The sequence below is a fragment of the Mauremys reevesii genome, linkage group 6 (genome assembly GCF_016161935.1).
Source record: "Mauremys reevesii isolate NIE-2019 linkage group 6, ASM1616193v1, whole genome shotgun sequence".
NCBI lineage: Eukaryota > Metazoa > Chordata > Testudines > Geoemydidae > Mauremys > Mauremys reevesii.
Genome location: NC_052628.1, coordinates 46,216,609 through 46,229,485, shown reverse-complemented (window position 1 = coordinate 46,229,485; position 12,877 = coordinate 46,216,609). Strand labels below are relative to the sequence as shown.

Genomic DNA, 12,877 nt, shown 5'->3' with positions numbered 1-12,877 from the left:
AGCTGCAATTCTGCTGCAATCCCGATTGCAGCAGCTAGGAAGGCAAAACACAGACCAACGGCGGCGACCTGGTTTCGTGCCGCGGTTGCTGCAGGCAGGCGCCTGACAAAGGTGCCCAGCCGAGAAAGGGTTTCGGTCCAGCAGCCCGCGCCATCTCTGGGGCTGTGAGGGGGGCGCTCTCGGGCCCCAGGCTCCCATCCGATCCGACCCACCTGTGTGACGGCCCCGCGTTGGCTGGGCTCACCCCAGCGGCGTCACGCGGGGAGCGCGCGCCGAGTTCCTGGGCTGAGGTAGGAGGAGCGCGCGCGCCGGACGTTGGGTGTCGTCGGCGCGTCGCGTCGCGTCGCCCGCCCGCCCCCAGCTCCTTCCTTCCTTCCTTCCGGCCACCATCTTGCGCCCCTCCGCGTGTGTGCGCTCAGTTCCGCGCTCCCCGCCCTGTCCTCTGCCGGGACAGAGCCGCTTCCGCCCGGGAAGGTACAAAGGGGCCCGGGGCTGGCTCGGGGAGCGGGGTCGCGGGGAGGTTCCCTGGCGCAGCGCTGCCGGGCTCGGGCCTGCGAGTCGGGGGAGACACTGGTGGGTTAGGCCGCGCGGGGCCCTGCAGTCGGGGAGCGATAAGCCGCGGCGGGGGCGCGGCCCTGCTGCTGGGGAAGGGAGTTACCCCCCCCCCCCCGCCCCAGCGAGAGGCCTCGAGCCCCTGCCTCCGCTCCCTGGTTTCGCCTCCTGCTTCCCCATCCTGTCCCCGGGATATGGCTGGTGTCTGCCGAGCGGCCTTGCCCCTGACTGGCCGTCCCGGTACGGAGCGTGGGGTGGGGGGCAAGGGAGGCTTCCCCTCGTTCCGGAGATGGCCGGGGCCTGCGCTGCGTTGTAGGCGCTGCCCGCCGCGGGGCTGATCTCCCCAGCGAGCAGAGCCGTGTCCATAGTGTCGTTACTGCCCTTCCTTTTTAGATGAAAGAAACAATCATGAATCAAGAAAAACTAGCCAAACTCCAGGCTCAAGTGCGCATTGGGGGAAAGGTAAGGCACAGCTCCGCCATGCAGATGGGCACAAAGTAGCGTACGTGAAACTTTAAATCTATCTACACTTACTGTTTTATCTTGGCGAGGTATGGATATGATCTAACCAATGTACTGTTTCTATTACCCAAGAGACTGGGGAAAAACATATTACTATCAAATCCAACATACTTTCCTTATGGCTACATATTACCTGTGTATTTATGTTCTTCTAGGTCAGTAGTAAAAATAAATGGAAATTCTTCTAATTGATTTTCCAGTGAAATCTGGCAAAAGTAAGGCTGATCGAGTCTCTCATTAAATGTGTGGTTCATAACTTAAATTGGGAAACCTTTGGATTTTCAAAAGCAAAATATACATTCAGTTTAAGCATAGGGGTTTTCATAAAAAGAAACCAAAATTACATTTATGAAACTGGATACCATATTTCTTACCCAACAAGATTAATTGCCCATATGTATGTTCTAGTTTTCAGACTGACTAGGTTTTTCTGCATTTGTCGGGTATCATTGTATTGAATAGGTAAGCTACTTCCTGAAGTATCAGTTCCATGTCTTTAAAACAAGATCCAAATCATTAACAAATCTGTAGACACAAAATTATTTGTCTTTTAAAACCAGTCAGTCCTTTGTTTGTAAAGAGGGACTAAAGGTTCTGTGTCTTCCTGCAAGAACTGATATCACTAGTACCAGAACTAGTGCCTTGTTTAGATGTTAGTGATGTCATCAATTCTTGCAGGGGAAACATTTTCTCAATTATTGTGTTGGCTGGATGAAAACCTTTCAATTAGTCTTTGAAATAGGCCTTTATGTAATTTTACATCTACAGCTGTTAACTACTTAAGCTAGGCTTATTTTAAATCATTTCAGTAATGTTAAGGGAATTTTTCAGGAAAAAACTACTGCATATTATCTTTGCTGAGATGTGGAGTTGTTTCACACATGTAGTGTGAAAATTAGAAGAGGTGGAGGGAACCTATTGATGGCTGTCTGCTATACCCACCCTTGAGGGAATAGATCTGTAGTTTTCTTTAAAGGCAAACTTTGTCTTGCCTTTGTTTTGAAGGAAGGGGGGTATAAAATTGCTGCAGAACCAAGAAATAACAAATGCAGATTGCGATCTCTATAAATACAGATTATAGTGAACTAAACAGGATTTTTCTGCATGAAAGCATTTAAGTAGCATAGTCATTACATAAATCTGGTTTATAAAGAACACAGAAATGCTTTCAGCCACAAATTGAAGTGTCTTGTTAATGAGGCTTGTCTGGTTACATACCTAGTCTAGATAAACTTGATATGGCAGTGCTGACTATAAACATTTTTATTCTAGTCACGTACATGTAATCTGGAGCAAACTAGGTGTGCACAACTTGCTCATTGTAGTGTTAAGTGTCAAAACTGGGTACATTTGTAGGCATACTAGCTGCTTTGTGACTGTAACAGAAAACAGTGGAGTTTAATATGCTAGAGATGCTATAGTTCAGTTTCAAATCGGCCTGGGAGAATTGGGGCAGAGGTAGTACCTGAATATGCTATTTTAAAAATAGACTGGATTTGATGGTGTCTAATGCTGTCAGAAGTACTCTATTGCAGCATTGCAATAGCCTGCTCCTCCACTCACTTGGTATAAGTACTATTTTACTCATGGGGAAAACTTAGGTTTGCTAATCATGCAAAGAATAGAATGTGCCTACTCTAGAAAATTTTCAAGGCTGTTTTGTAAGACTTCTTTGTCAGCTCCATATCTAGCTTTAGCAAAATTTCTTTCAATTCATTTGGGTGGAGTTTCAGAATTATAATGCCACTTGACGATACTATTATTACTTGCCGTTTTTGCTTAAGATATAGTCGTTGCCATTTAGCAAGGACACTTCAAATTTTTTTTAATTTTAGGGCAGGGTTGGCCAGATGTATTTCGCAGTATTCCAAACATAGTCTGCAGCAGCCACTCATCTTTAATACATAGGTGGAACCCCAGGAATTGTGCACGTCTCAGCAGGATCACGGTGGATTATGTGTCAGAGACCTGTAATCTTTACAGGCTTCAATTCTGTAAAGATGAAAGCAGCTGCTATCCACTTAATGGAAATTAACTATGAGATTCAGCTAGCAGACAACTCCAGCATAAAGACTTAAATCAGTACAAATGCATTTGACACCTATCTTGCCCTATTGTGAATTGGCAGGTGTCTCTGCAGGCACCTGCCAAAAAAACCTTTTTTTGTCAGATTCCTGCAAGGCATGACTTTTTAGACCTATTAAAAAGCCCTTTGTTCTGAAATATTAATGTAGTCGTGACAAGCTGATAAAAAGCTCCTTTTGGATCACTCCTTACATGAAAGGTCACTGTTCTGGTTGTAGTGACTTTCAAATTGCTGAGTGAGCTGAGTTCAGACTCTAGGCAGGCAGAGTTTCAGGCTGAGATTCCTTTCCAATTTGATGGTAGAATTTCACCTTAACTGGGGCTACTTTTGGTCTTCCTATACTAGCCTACCCATCCTGGGGGGCCTTTCTCCACACACAACTTTCAAAAGGGCTGGGCTTTTTGCTTCGACTGGATTAAAGCCTATAATGTCCACCCACATTTTTTCCTTTACATCAATTCACTGATCGGTACTCTTGCTGAGAGAATTATGTCTAAATGGATGTGCAACCATTTCTTATTGCTAAGACCTGGCTGGCCTGAAGCAGAACCAGCAGAGTTTGGGACAGCAGACTCGGGAAAGAAAAGGAATGAGGTTAATAGAGCCATCAGTTTTGCGCTCTTTAGTTCAGGGGATGCCAATTTCTTGTGACTGTAATAGAAACATTAAGTGGCAATGCTGATCTTTGACATGGAGAAGAGCAGTCTTCCCTGCCAAATAACTGCACCAAATCACAAATCTAGGGCTCTTTGGTTGGGGGGAGTTGGCCCTCAGCAAGGGGAGAACTCATCTCATCTGCTTTGTAAATGGGTATGACCTAGAATTCAGTTCAATAGGACCTTTATTGATGTGCAAAATATGAGTTGCCAAGTCAGAAAAGACCGATCCCAATCTGTCAGACATAAGTATCATCTGCTTGGGGCAAAGTTTCTCTGTGTTTGAGTGACACATTCCTATTTAGTGCTGTAGCATGTCTTCTTATTCTTGGGATTCTGTATAATTTTTCTCATTTCTTTTTGAATAGTCATTGATTTGTGATAACTTGAGGAAATCATTCTTGTACTTGTTTCCTTTAATTTCAAGTTTATAAAAATATAAGAATTTGGATATAATTTAAGAAACCTAGAAAGGTTTCCATTCTCCTTTCTAGAAATGGTTCTCTTGGAAAGAGGATTTGATAGACTTTCCATAAAGTATATGTGGCAAATCTTTAAAGTGTGCTAAGATGGGATGTTTGTTGTCAAATTTACCAGTTCTTCCTTCTTGACATTTATACTATCATCATCCCCTGTGAGTGATGTGTGAAATAAGAGTACTTTAATTTGAGAACTGCTGTAGTATAAAGGTAAAACATATGTTCTTTCCACAAAGGGAACTGCTCGCAGAAAGAAGAAGGTTGTCCACAGAACAGCTACAGCAGATGACAAGAAACTTCAGTTCTCCTTAAAGAAACTGGGAGTCAACAACATCTCTGGTATTGAAGAGGTAACTGCTTTATTTAATTAATTTTTAATTAGTTTTGTGAAGTTTGTTATATCTACTTCTGAGTACCCTCTTGAACTGTTAGAAATGTTGCAAGTAAGCCTTGAGCTTGAACAATGCTTAGTTGTTCAAGTTTTCTATTGACATTAAATTGTAGTCCAAAATTTGACTGTCTTTATATGATTTTACTTTTTCTTGCAGGTAAACATGTTTACCAACCAGGGAACAGTCATCCACTTCAATAACCCTAAAGTTCAGGCATCTCTGGCTGCTAACACTTTCACTATCACAGGCCATGCTGAGACAAAGCAGCTGACGGAAATGCTTCCCAGCATCTTAAACCAGCTTGGAGCTGACAGTCTGACTAGCTTGAGGAGATTGGCAGAAGCTCTACCCAAGCAACGTAAGTAGTAACCTCAACATACTTTTTCAGCAGATTTATACAGTTTTTTTTGTATCACAGCAGTGAACTTCAGGCGTAAAAATTCAGTGTTCCACCCATAAGCTAATAAATGTAATCAAAAGAGAAATTTAATTCTCAGATCCTGTTTGCACATCATTTTCCAACATGATATAGTAAAATAAAAGAGACTGGCACATATCCCTTAACCTGCATGTAGTTTTCCAAATTCAAGAAATTGGAAGCAAAGTAATTAATGGTTATTTTACTCCTCTAGGTCAGCTTGCTTAATTTGAGCACACATCTGTAAAATAGGTTAGCACATTTTTATCTGGAAAATGTATTAATTTACATTTATCTTTTTTAAAAGTAGCCTGGGCTGTTTTTCCTCTTGAACTGGCTGTGTTCACTTGCACAGAATTTCAGGAGGGGATTTAGAGGCACTATGGTCATGCTCCCCGTCTGGTTTAGCAAAGGTAGGTCTGCCTGGCGAAATGTTTCAGTAGCCAGGAGGCAATGAAGCAGTATCAGGGAGTTCCTAGAGTTGGTATGGGGGAGAGAGAGTATCAAGGCTTCCACCTCCAAATTCCTAGGTAAATGAGAAGAGGGGAGCAAGACAGCTCCCACCAGCAGCAGAAGCAATCATCACCGTGCAGTCTTGGATTACCACAGGTAGGGGCTGAGATAGGTACCATCAATGCCATATGCCTGAATTGTAAAGAGGAGGTAAGTAGAAACGAGGGTGGGTCCCCTCCGCCCAGAAAGGTGCTGCTGCTACAGAGCAGGGTTTGGAGGAGAGGGAATTGGTGGAATGTGGCTAGTTTAACTGTCACTGGGCATCTCACTGCCTGTGGATGGGGGCTTCCTGGTCTTGCCCTTCTCTTCCAGGTTAAATTTTTTAAATACCTGGGAGAGGAATCACAAACTGTTTGCTCAAGCTTATCCCCTCTCCTTCAGAGGATGAGGCCTTTGCGAGCAGTTGGGATGATAGCCAGTTTCCAGCAATAGTGAGCCTGGCTGCAGCTTTCCCTGTTTCAATGCACCCCCCTCAGACTCTAAGGCATTTGTTTTTTCGGGGGTGGAGAAATGTTGCTTGGACAGTCCTCTGGTCCCGCCTGCTGCTTTTATATCTGCGGTCAGTTAGTGAATGGCTTAGGTGTTGTGTACACTGCAATTAAAAACCTGTGTCTGGCCCATGTCAACTGACTTGGGCTAAGGGGTTTAGATTAAGGGGCTATTTAATTGCAGTGTAGGTACTCTGTCTGGAATCCAGACTCTGGGACCCTGCGAGGCGGGAGGGTCGGTCCTAGAGCTCAGGCTGCAGCCTGAAACTGAATGTCTACACTGCAGTTAAACAGTCCCTTAGCCCAAGCCCTGCGAACCTGGGTCAGCTGGCATAGGCTAGCCACGAGTGTCTAATTGCAGTGTAGACATACTGAGTCTCCTCCAGCACGGCCCTTTTCTGGGTAGGGGAGGCGTAGTTGTCTATTCTATGGATGGGGGAGGGTGGTGGGTCTCCTGTTTTCTGCTGTTAATTCAGATGTGGATGAGGAGGTTGCTCGATCCCCTCTGATAGACTAGAAGGTTCTTTATGCTTTCCTATGGCCCAGAGGAATCTGCAGAACATCTTCAGCAGCTGGGCAACCTGTTCCTATCTCACCAGGAGTTCAGATCCCTCCCTTCCTCCTGTCATCCTTTTAGATTTCCTCAGGACAGTGGTAGCAAGATTCCTTGGAACGCCTAAATCCTCAAAAATAAAAGGACCCCGTGACACCATAATGGACTTTGACTCTCTTTTATATGACCAAGTGCTAATCTTGGATACACCAAAACTTCGAAGGTCTAATATTAAAAAGTTTAAAATGTTACTTTGAGTCAGTAAAACACTCTTCAACTTTGAATTGATAAACAGTTGCTTAAATCCACCATGCAATATTGCTTATTGGATTTGGGAATCTGTAATTGTTGAAAAGTGACTTGCCCATGCTGTTTTATTAAAACTACTCAATTTATAATTGCCTGAAATAGCTGATTTCCTCCAGTTTATTGGCTAAGCTTGTGGAGGCCTTACACTTGGAGTCTCTGTAGAATGCCAGCTTTTGAGTGCTGCATCTGATCAGTAATTTCAGGGAATGTGCTAGACATCACTGGCCAGAACCTTATTGATTTGGGGGAAAATGGGGGACACGTGTGTGAAGCTCTTTAGCACAGCCACAACCTTGAGTACCTCTGCAATTGGCTATAGATCAGACTGGTTGGCGGAACCCTTTAACGCTTTCCAGCTAAAGTGTATCTCATCTCCTGTTATCCTCCCAATAGAGTTTAACATGCTGACACTCTGAATGACTTCTGTCCCAGACAGAAGAATGGTGGGGGCAAAGGGGAATGGAGGCATACACACAGCACCAGCCATGGGGCAAAGAATGGGGGACTTGGTATGTGGAGGGGAAGGGGGCAGAATTGGGGATGCTGGAATAAGTGGAGGTGGGGAAGGGAGAAATAGAAGTGTGCACAGAGTCCCTGCCATGGGAAGGAGAATGGGGGATCCTAGAATGGGGTAGTGGAATGGGGGGTACACAGAACCTCTGCCAAAGGGGGAGAATGGGGAGAGTGAACAAGGGGCACATAGAACTGCCAGAATGTGGGACTCTGGTGTGGGATGAGGGGGGTGGGTACTAGGGGGCACAGAGACCCGAGCAAGGGGGGAGATTAGGGTGAGTTGCAGGGACTCCCTAAAAAATAATGGGGTGGGGGAGTGTGGTATAGAGGGAGCTTGTGATTGGGAATGGATGGATGTAAGGAGCCCTTCTGTGTGTGAATAAGCTCAGATGTAAGCTACAAAGTTTGACTCCTTAGTAGCCTGCTTTTAATACTGATTTAAGATTGATTTTTTTGACCTATCAAGCCCAAAATGGGTTTTCCCTCTCTCATCTTGTGGTGGAGTACTTGAGTGAACAACCTCCTTTCCGGTTTAAATGTGGTGCAGGATGCTCTTGGTTGGGAGGCACGGGCTTAAATTTACTTCCTACCTACCCTTTTGGTCCCCAGAGCCAGGATTTAGTGATTTCAGAGATCTGCTGCAAAGTCATCACACTGTTCCCAGACTTTTAATGGGAAGGATTGATTGGTGGGGTGATGGTGTTCAGTCTTCCCAACTCAAATTTCTGGTAAACACACTCACTTCTTTTATAATCTCCAGGATAAGCACAATTAAGCATGCTGTAGCTTATTGTTCAGAGCAGGGGTCGGCAACCTTTCAGAAGTGGTGTGCCAAGTTCACTGTAATTTGTAGAAGGTCTCTCTGTCTATATTTTATAAATAAACTGTTGTTGTGTTTAAAGTAAACAAGGCTTTAAAAATATTTAAGAAGCTTCATTTAAAATAAAATTAAAATGCAGATCTTATCAGTTCAGTGTGATCCTTGTCTGGGGTTCCAGCCACCCGCCCCGCTCAGCCTGCTGCTGATCTGGGGTTCCATTCCAGCCTCCTGCTGGCCTGGGGGAGTACAACCTCAGGCTGGTAGAGGGCTGAGGGGGGCCGGCGTCCAGGATCCTGGCTGGCAGGAGCTGGTCTGGGGTTCTGTCCGCCAGCTCCTGCCAGCCGGGATCCCAGATGCTGGCCCCCGCTACCAGCCTGGGGTTCTGCTCCCCCAGGCCAGCAGGAAGCTGAGCGGGACCGGCAGCTGGAACCCCAGACCGGCACCCCGCTGAGTGCTGCCGGCACCCCCAGACTGGCAGCGGACTGAGCCACTCAACCCGCCAGTGGCTGAGTGAATGGAACCCCAGGCTGGCAGCGGGCTGAGCAGCTCAGCCCGCCACCACTCTGGGGTTCTGGCTGCCGGCTCCTGCCAGCCTGGGTCTCAGCTGCCGGCCTGCTCAGCCCGCTGCCAGACTGGGGTTCCCTGGGGGTCCCCAGGCCAGCAGCGGGTGCTGAGTGGGGCCGGCGGCCAGGACCCCAGCTGGCAATGCGGCAGCATCCAGAACCCCAGAGCAGTGGTTGGCTGAGCCACTCAGCCTGTCACTGCATGCCATCAAAAATCGGCTCACGTGCCACCTTTGGCACGTGTGCTGTAGGTTGCCGACCCCTGGTTTAGTGTCTGGGATAGACAGAGAACAAATGAATTATCAATAGATCAAGATGCTGTTTTAATCTGAGTAAAATCCCAGCTTTTGCATTTGCAGATGAAAATGATTATTCATGCAAGGCACTTAATTTGCAGTGTTGATTGAAATAAGTGTACATTGCTGTAAGAAGTTGACCAAGGAAACAGGACACATGATACAACTATTTTTACTAATGTGCTGGGTGTCTTCTGATGAGACATAATGAAATAGCCAAAAAAAAAGAACAGGGGTACTTGTGGCACCTTAGAGACTAACCAATTTATTTCAGCATGAGCTTTTGTGAGCTACAAATTTGCACCAAAGAAGTGAGCTGTAGCTCATGAAAGCTCATGCTGAAATAAATTGGTTAGTCTCTAAGGTGCCACAAGTACTCCTGTTCTTTTTGCGGATACAGACTAACACGGCTGTTACTCTGAAACCAAAAAAAAATAATACTCCTAGCTGGGTCTTATTTCACAATTATGTAATAAACTTGCATCACAGACACTTACCCTGCTGAAAATGTATTTCAAGTTAACATCAAACTTCCGTTTTGGCTTTATTCCAAAAAAATTATTTTGTAAATTGAGATTTTTACAAATAAGCTTGGCATTTAAAATGGACATTACATTATTTGTGGTTACAGCTGTGGATGGAAAAGCACCACTTGCTACTGGAGAGGACGATGATGATGAAGTCCCAGGTAAGAACAAACATAAAATAGAAACTGATGAAACTGTCCCGCAAAGTACATACATAATGCAGAATTGAGGCTAAGAATTCAGTAGGATTAAAAAGAAAAAGATTAGGTGTTTAACAATGAGAACATCACACACATGAAATAGACTTGGGGTGGGGGGCATGGTGGAGAAATGGTTAGGGAATTAGTCAGCCACTAATAGTTAAACTTCCCTATGGGCAAGTTATTCCATGGTGGACAACTATGAAATTTTTTTGCACCTTCCTCTGAAGTATCTGGTACTGGCTGCTGTCAGGGTATGAGACTAGATGGGCCTCTGGCTTAATCCACTCTTTTAGGCATTTTGTAGAAATAATAGCATCTGCAGTTTTTAATGTTGGTAAACTAAAAATAATACATGCTATCAATAGTGTGAATCAAGGAATTGGCCTAATATGTATCATGAGGGTACAGAAGAAACCTCTTCTTCTCTTCCCTCTCCACTTCCCACCACACAAGTGTGGTATAGCACAGTTAAGTGTGCAATCTGGCGGTGGTGGTTGTTGAAGACAGGATTCATAAGATACTAGTGGGTCATCTACACCAGTGTCTTATGTGGCATTTATATTTTTATGTAGAAATTGTATCGTTGTTACAGCTTTAGCATTTACATCTCATAATTAAAATACTTAAAGTCAACTTTAAGATAAAAATCTTAGACTCGATATATTTGGTAAGGTGAAAAAGGTACTGATGCTTTGGTTTCAACATGTACTTTTCTTTCTTTCTAGATCTTGTTGAAAATTTTGATGAAGCTTCAAAGAATGAGGCAAACTGAACTAAATGTCACTTTCTGAATAAAATTAAAACTTGAAAAAAGCTACATGAGCTGCTATTTTATATTGTGACTGCTTTTATTTGTAATTTTTTTGTATTATGTTTACTGATCTGATGAGGTCTAAAATCTGTAATATTTGGAAACTCCTTGAACATTGCAGCTCTTTTCTGTTATTGCTTGTACACAACATTAATAATCTTTGCAGCCTGGTTGAACTGAACAAACCTAAAAATTAGTATAAAATCAAATTGCTAACAATCTTTGCCTATACAGTTAATTTTCTGAGTAACTTGTATACAAGCAAAAACCTGGCTTTAGTGAATTTTGGCATATAATAAAAGATGTAAAATTGAAAACTTGTTTAGTGTGGCTTTTATTAGAAAAGCAAATATTTTTAATTGGGAAATAATATGGCCTAAATGTTGAATAATCGTATTCCTAGAAGATCTTGCTTCCCTGCAAAACATCTCCCAATTGCCATGTCACAGAACAATGCTGCTTAAAGTGTTAGTTCTAGAATTGATTGTCATAAGTTTGAAATGCTCATGATTAAGCAGGGAAGCCCCCTGATAGTTGTAGCCCAGTACCAATATCTGTTGGGTTTCAGGAACTTTTTTTCTTTTGACCCAACGGAGTTTGATCAAAATTTCTTCTACCCTCTGGTATTACTTTGGTGCTCAGATTGACAGATAAATCCATATTATTGGTCTAATAAAACTAAGAGTTGCAGATAACTTGGGAAAACTAGGTATTAATGTCAAATCTTGTGTTCAGAAATTACAGATAAATAGAGAAACCCAATCCAGTGGATTATAGCAAAATTATTTTTCTCACTAAAATTGTCCCAATATCAATTTTCACTTAAAGCACTATAGTTACTGTAGGGAAGCTAGGCTGTACTATGGAGTTTGGGAAAGGGAAAGATTCAGTAGAGCTAATGGCTGTCCTCTGAAAAGTGAGTTTTTAATTTTTATTTTTATTTTAAACACAACAGAACTGTTAACTGTCTGGTCACCTCTGCTTGCTTTGATGGCAAGTTTGTGTTTCTTTGAGCAGCATTTGTTGTAATGGGCTAAGACTAAAATGGATTATACTCATATATAAAAAGGGATATTTACTTAGTTAGTCTGACTTGGGCTAATACTTGAAGGGAGTGGAGTTGAAAGCCAGACTTTGGATTGGAGAGCCTGTTTCTGGTGATGGATGAGAGAGAACTTTAGTTTGTCTTTGAGGTTGAGAATGTAGGCCTGGCAGCTAAAAATATTTTTTTTTCCTTTTTGTGGATTTCTACAGGGCAATTATTTCTTCTAAAATAAACTACGTGTACAATGTCATGTTTAGAGTAACTTTGACTAAAACCACACTTCAGCAGTGATCCCAAATATGACACTTTGAAAACTGGTAGCAAACCAGTCTTGTTTCCTCATAACCAAGAAAGGATGGGGCTCCGTGTAACTTGCCAAGCCATGTAAGTCATGCCATGACTTTATTATGCAACTTCTAACAAGTTTCTCCACTATTTCTTAACGGCCACAATTTGAGTCAGGGTGGAAGTTGGGTGTGTCTGGTCTAAGAATTCAAACAGTAATCGTTGCAGTTTAGTTTCCTACTTTATGGAGGAGGAATTCTGTTTCACAGTGCACACTTACTATATCGCATTAAACTGGAATATCCGTACTGTCACACTTCCATGCTTCAATTAATCTAGTTTCTGTCAATAGTAAAATATGGGGTATTTCAGTAGTAATGGACTGCTGTAATGTCTCAAAGCACTTAGAAGAGCAGTGGCATAAAGATGGTTGATGGAATGTGTTGCACAAAATCAAGATTTGATATAGGATGCTGGTGAAGAACTGTCCCTTAGCAGAGACTTCCAAGAGGTACAAATGGAGAACCATTTTCACAAGACTTTACTTGAATATCTCAGAATAGCAACATTTCTGCCCATCTATAGAACTAGGCAGAAACTTTCTTGTAAAAGTTTCCATTTTGTAAATTAACTGGGCAGATCTAATACTCTTATTGGAGTCTACTGGAGTTCAGGGCATGCAGCACTTAAGAAATACTTGCATTTCCTAAGATAGTCTGACTAATTTAGAGGACTATCCAAATATCTATCAAACCATGATTACAGTAGATCCTAAGAAGGTGAGAGGGGGCACACTTTTGTTGTGGTTCATGGTAACATAATTGACTAGCAGATTCTAATTTTTTT

At 43.1% G+C, this 12,877-nt stretch overlaps 1 protein-coding gene across 3 annotated transcripts; it reads left to right on the top strand.

Annotated features, from left to right (window-relative positions):
* Window positions 1–313: 313 nt before the first annotated feature.
* BTF3 (basic transcription factor 3) lies at window positions 314–10,920 on the top strand. 3 transcript variants are annotated; one of them, XM_039542866.1, is made up of 6 exons: window positions 314–474; window positions 946–1,014; window positions 4,532–4,645; window positions 4,844–5,045; window positions 9,792–9,848; window positions 10,616–10,920. In XM_039542866.1, the coding sequence occupies exons 2-6, from the start codon at window positions 946–948 to the stop codon at window positions 10,660–10,662; spliced, it is 489 nt and encodes a 162-aa protein (XP_039398800.1). In that variant the 5' UTR covers window positions 314–474; the 3' UTR covers window positions 10,663–10,920. The 3 variants fall into 3 exon arrangements, with proteins under 3 accessions (XP_039398800.1, XP_039398798.1, XP_039398799.1); XM_039542864.1 differs by lacking the exons at window positions 9,792–9,848; window positions 10,616–10,920 and adding an exon at window positions 6,744–6,931; XM_039542865.1 differs by lacking the exons at window positions 314–474; window positions 9,792–9,848; window positions 10,616–10,920 and adding exons at window positions 493–573; window positions 6,744–6,931.
* Window positions 10,921–12,877: the final 1,957 nt, after the last annotated feature.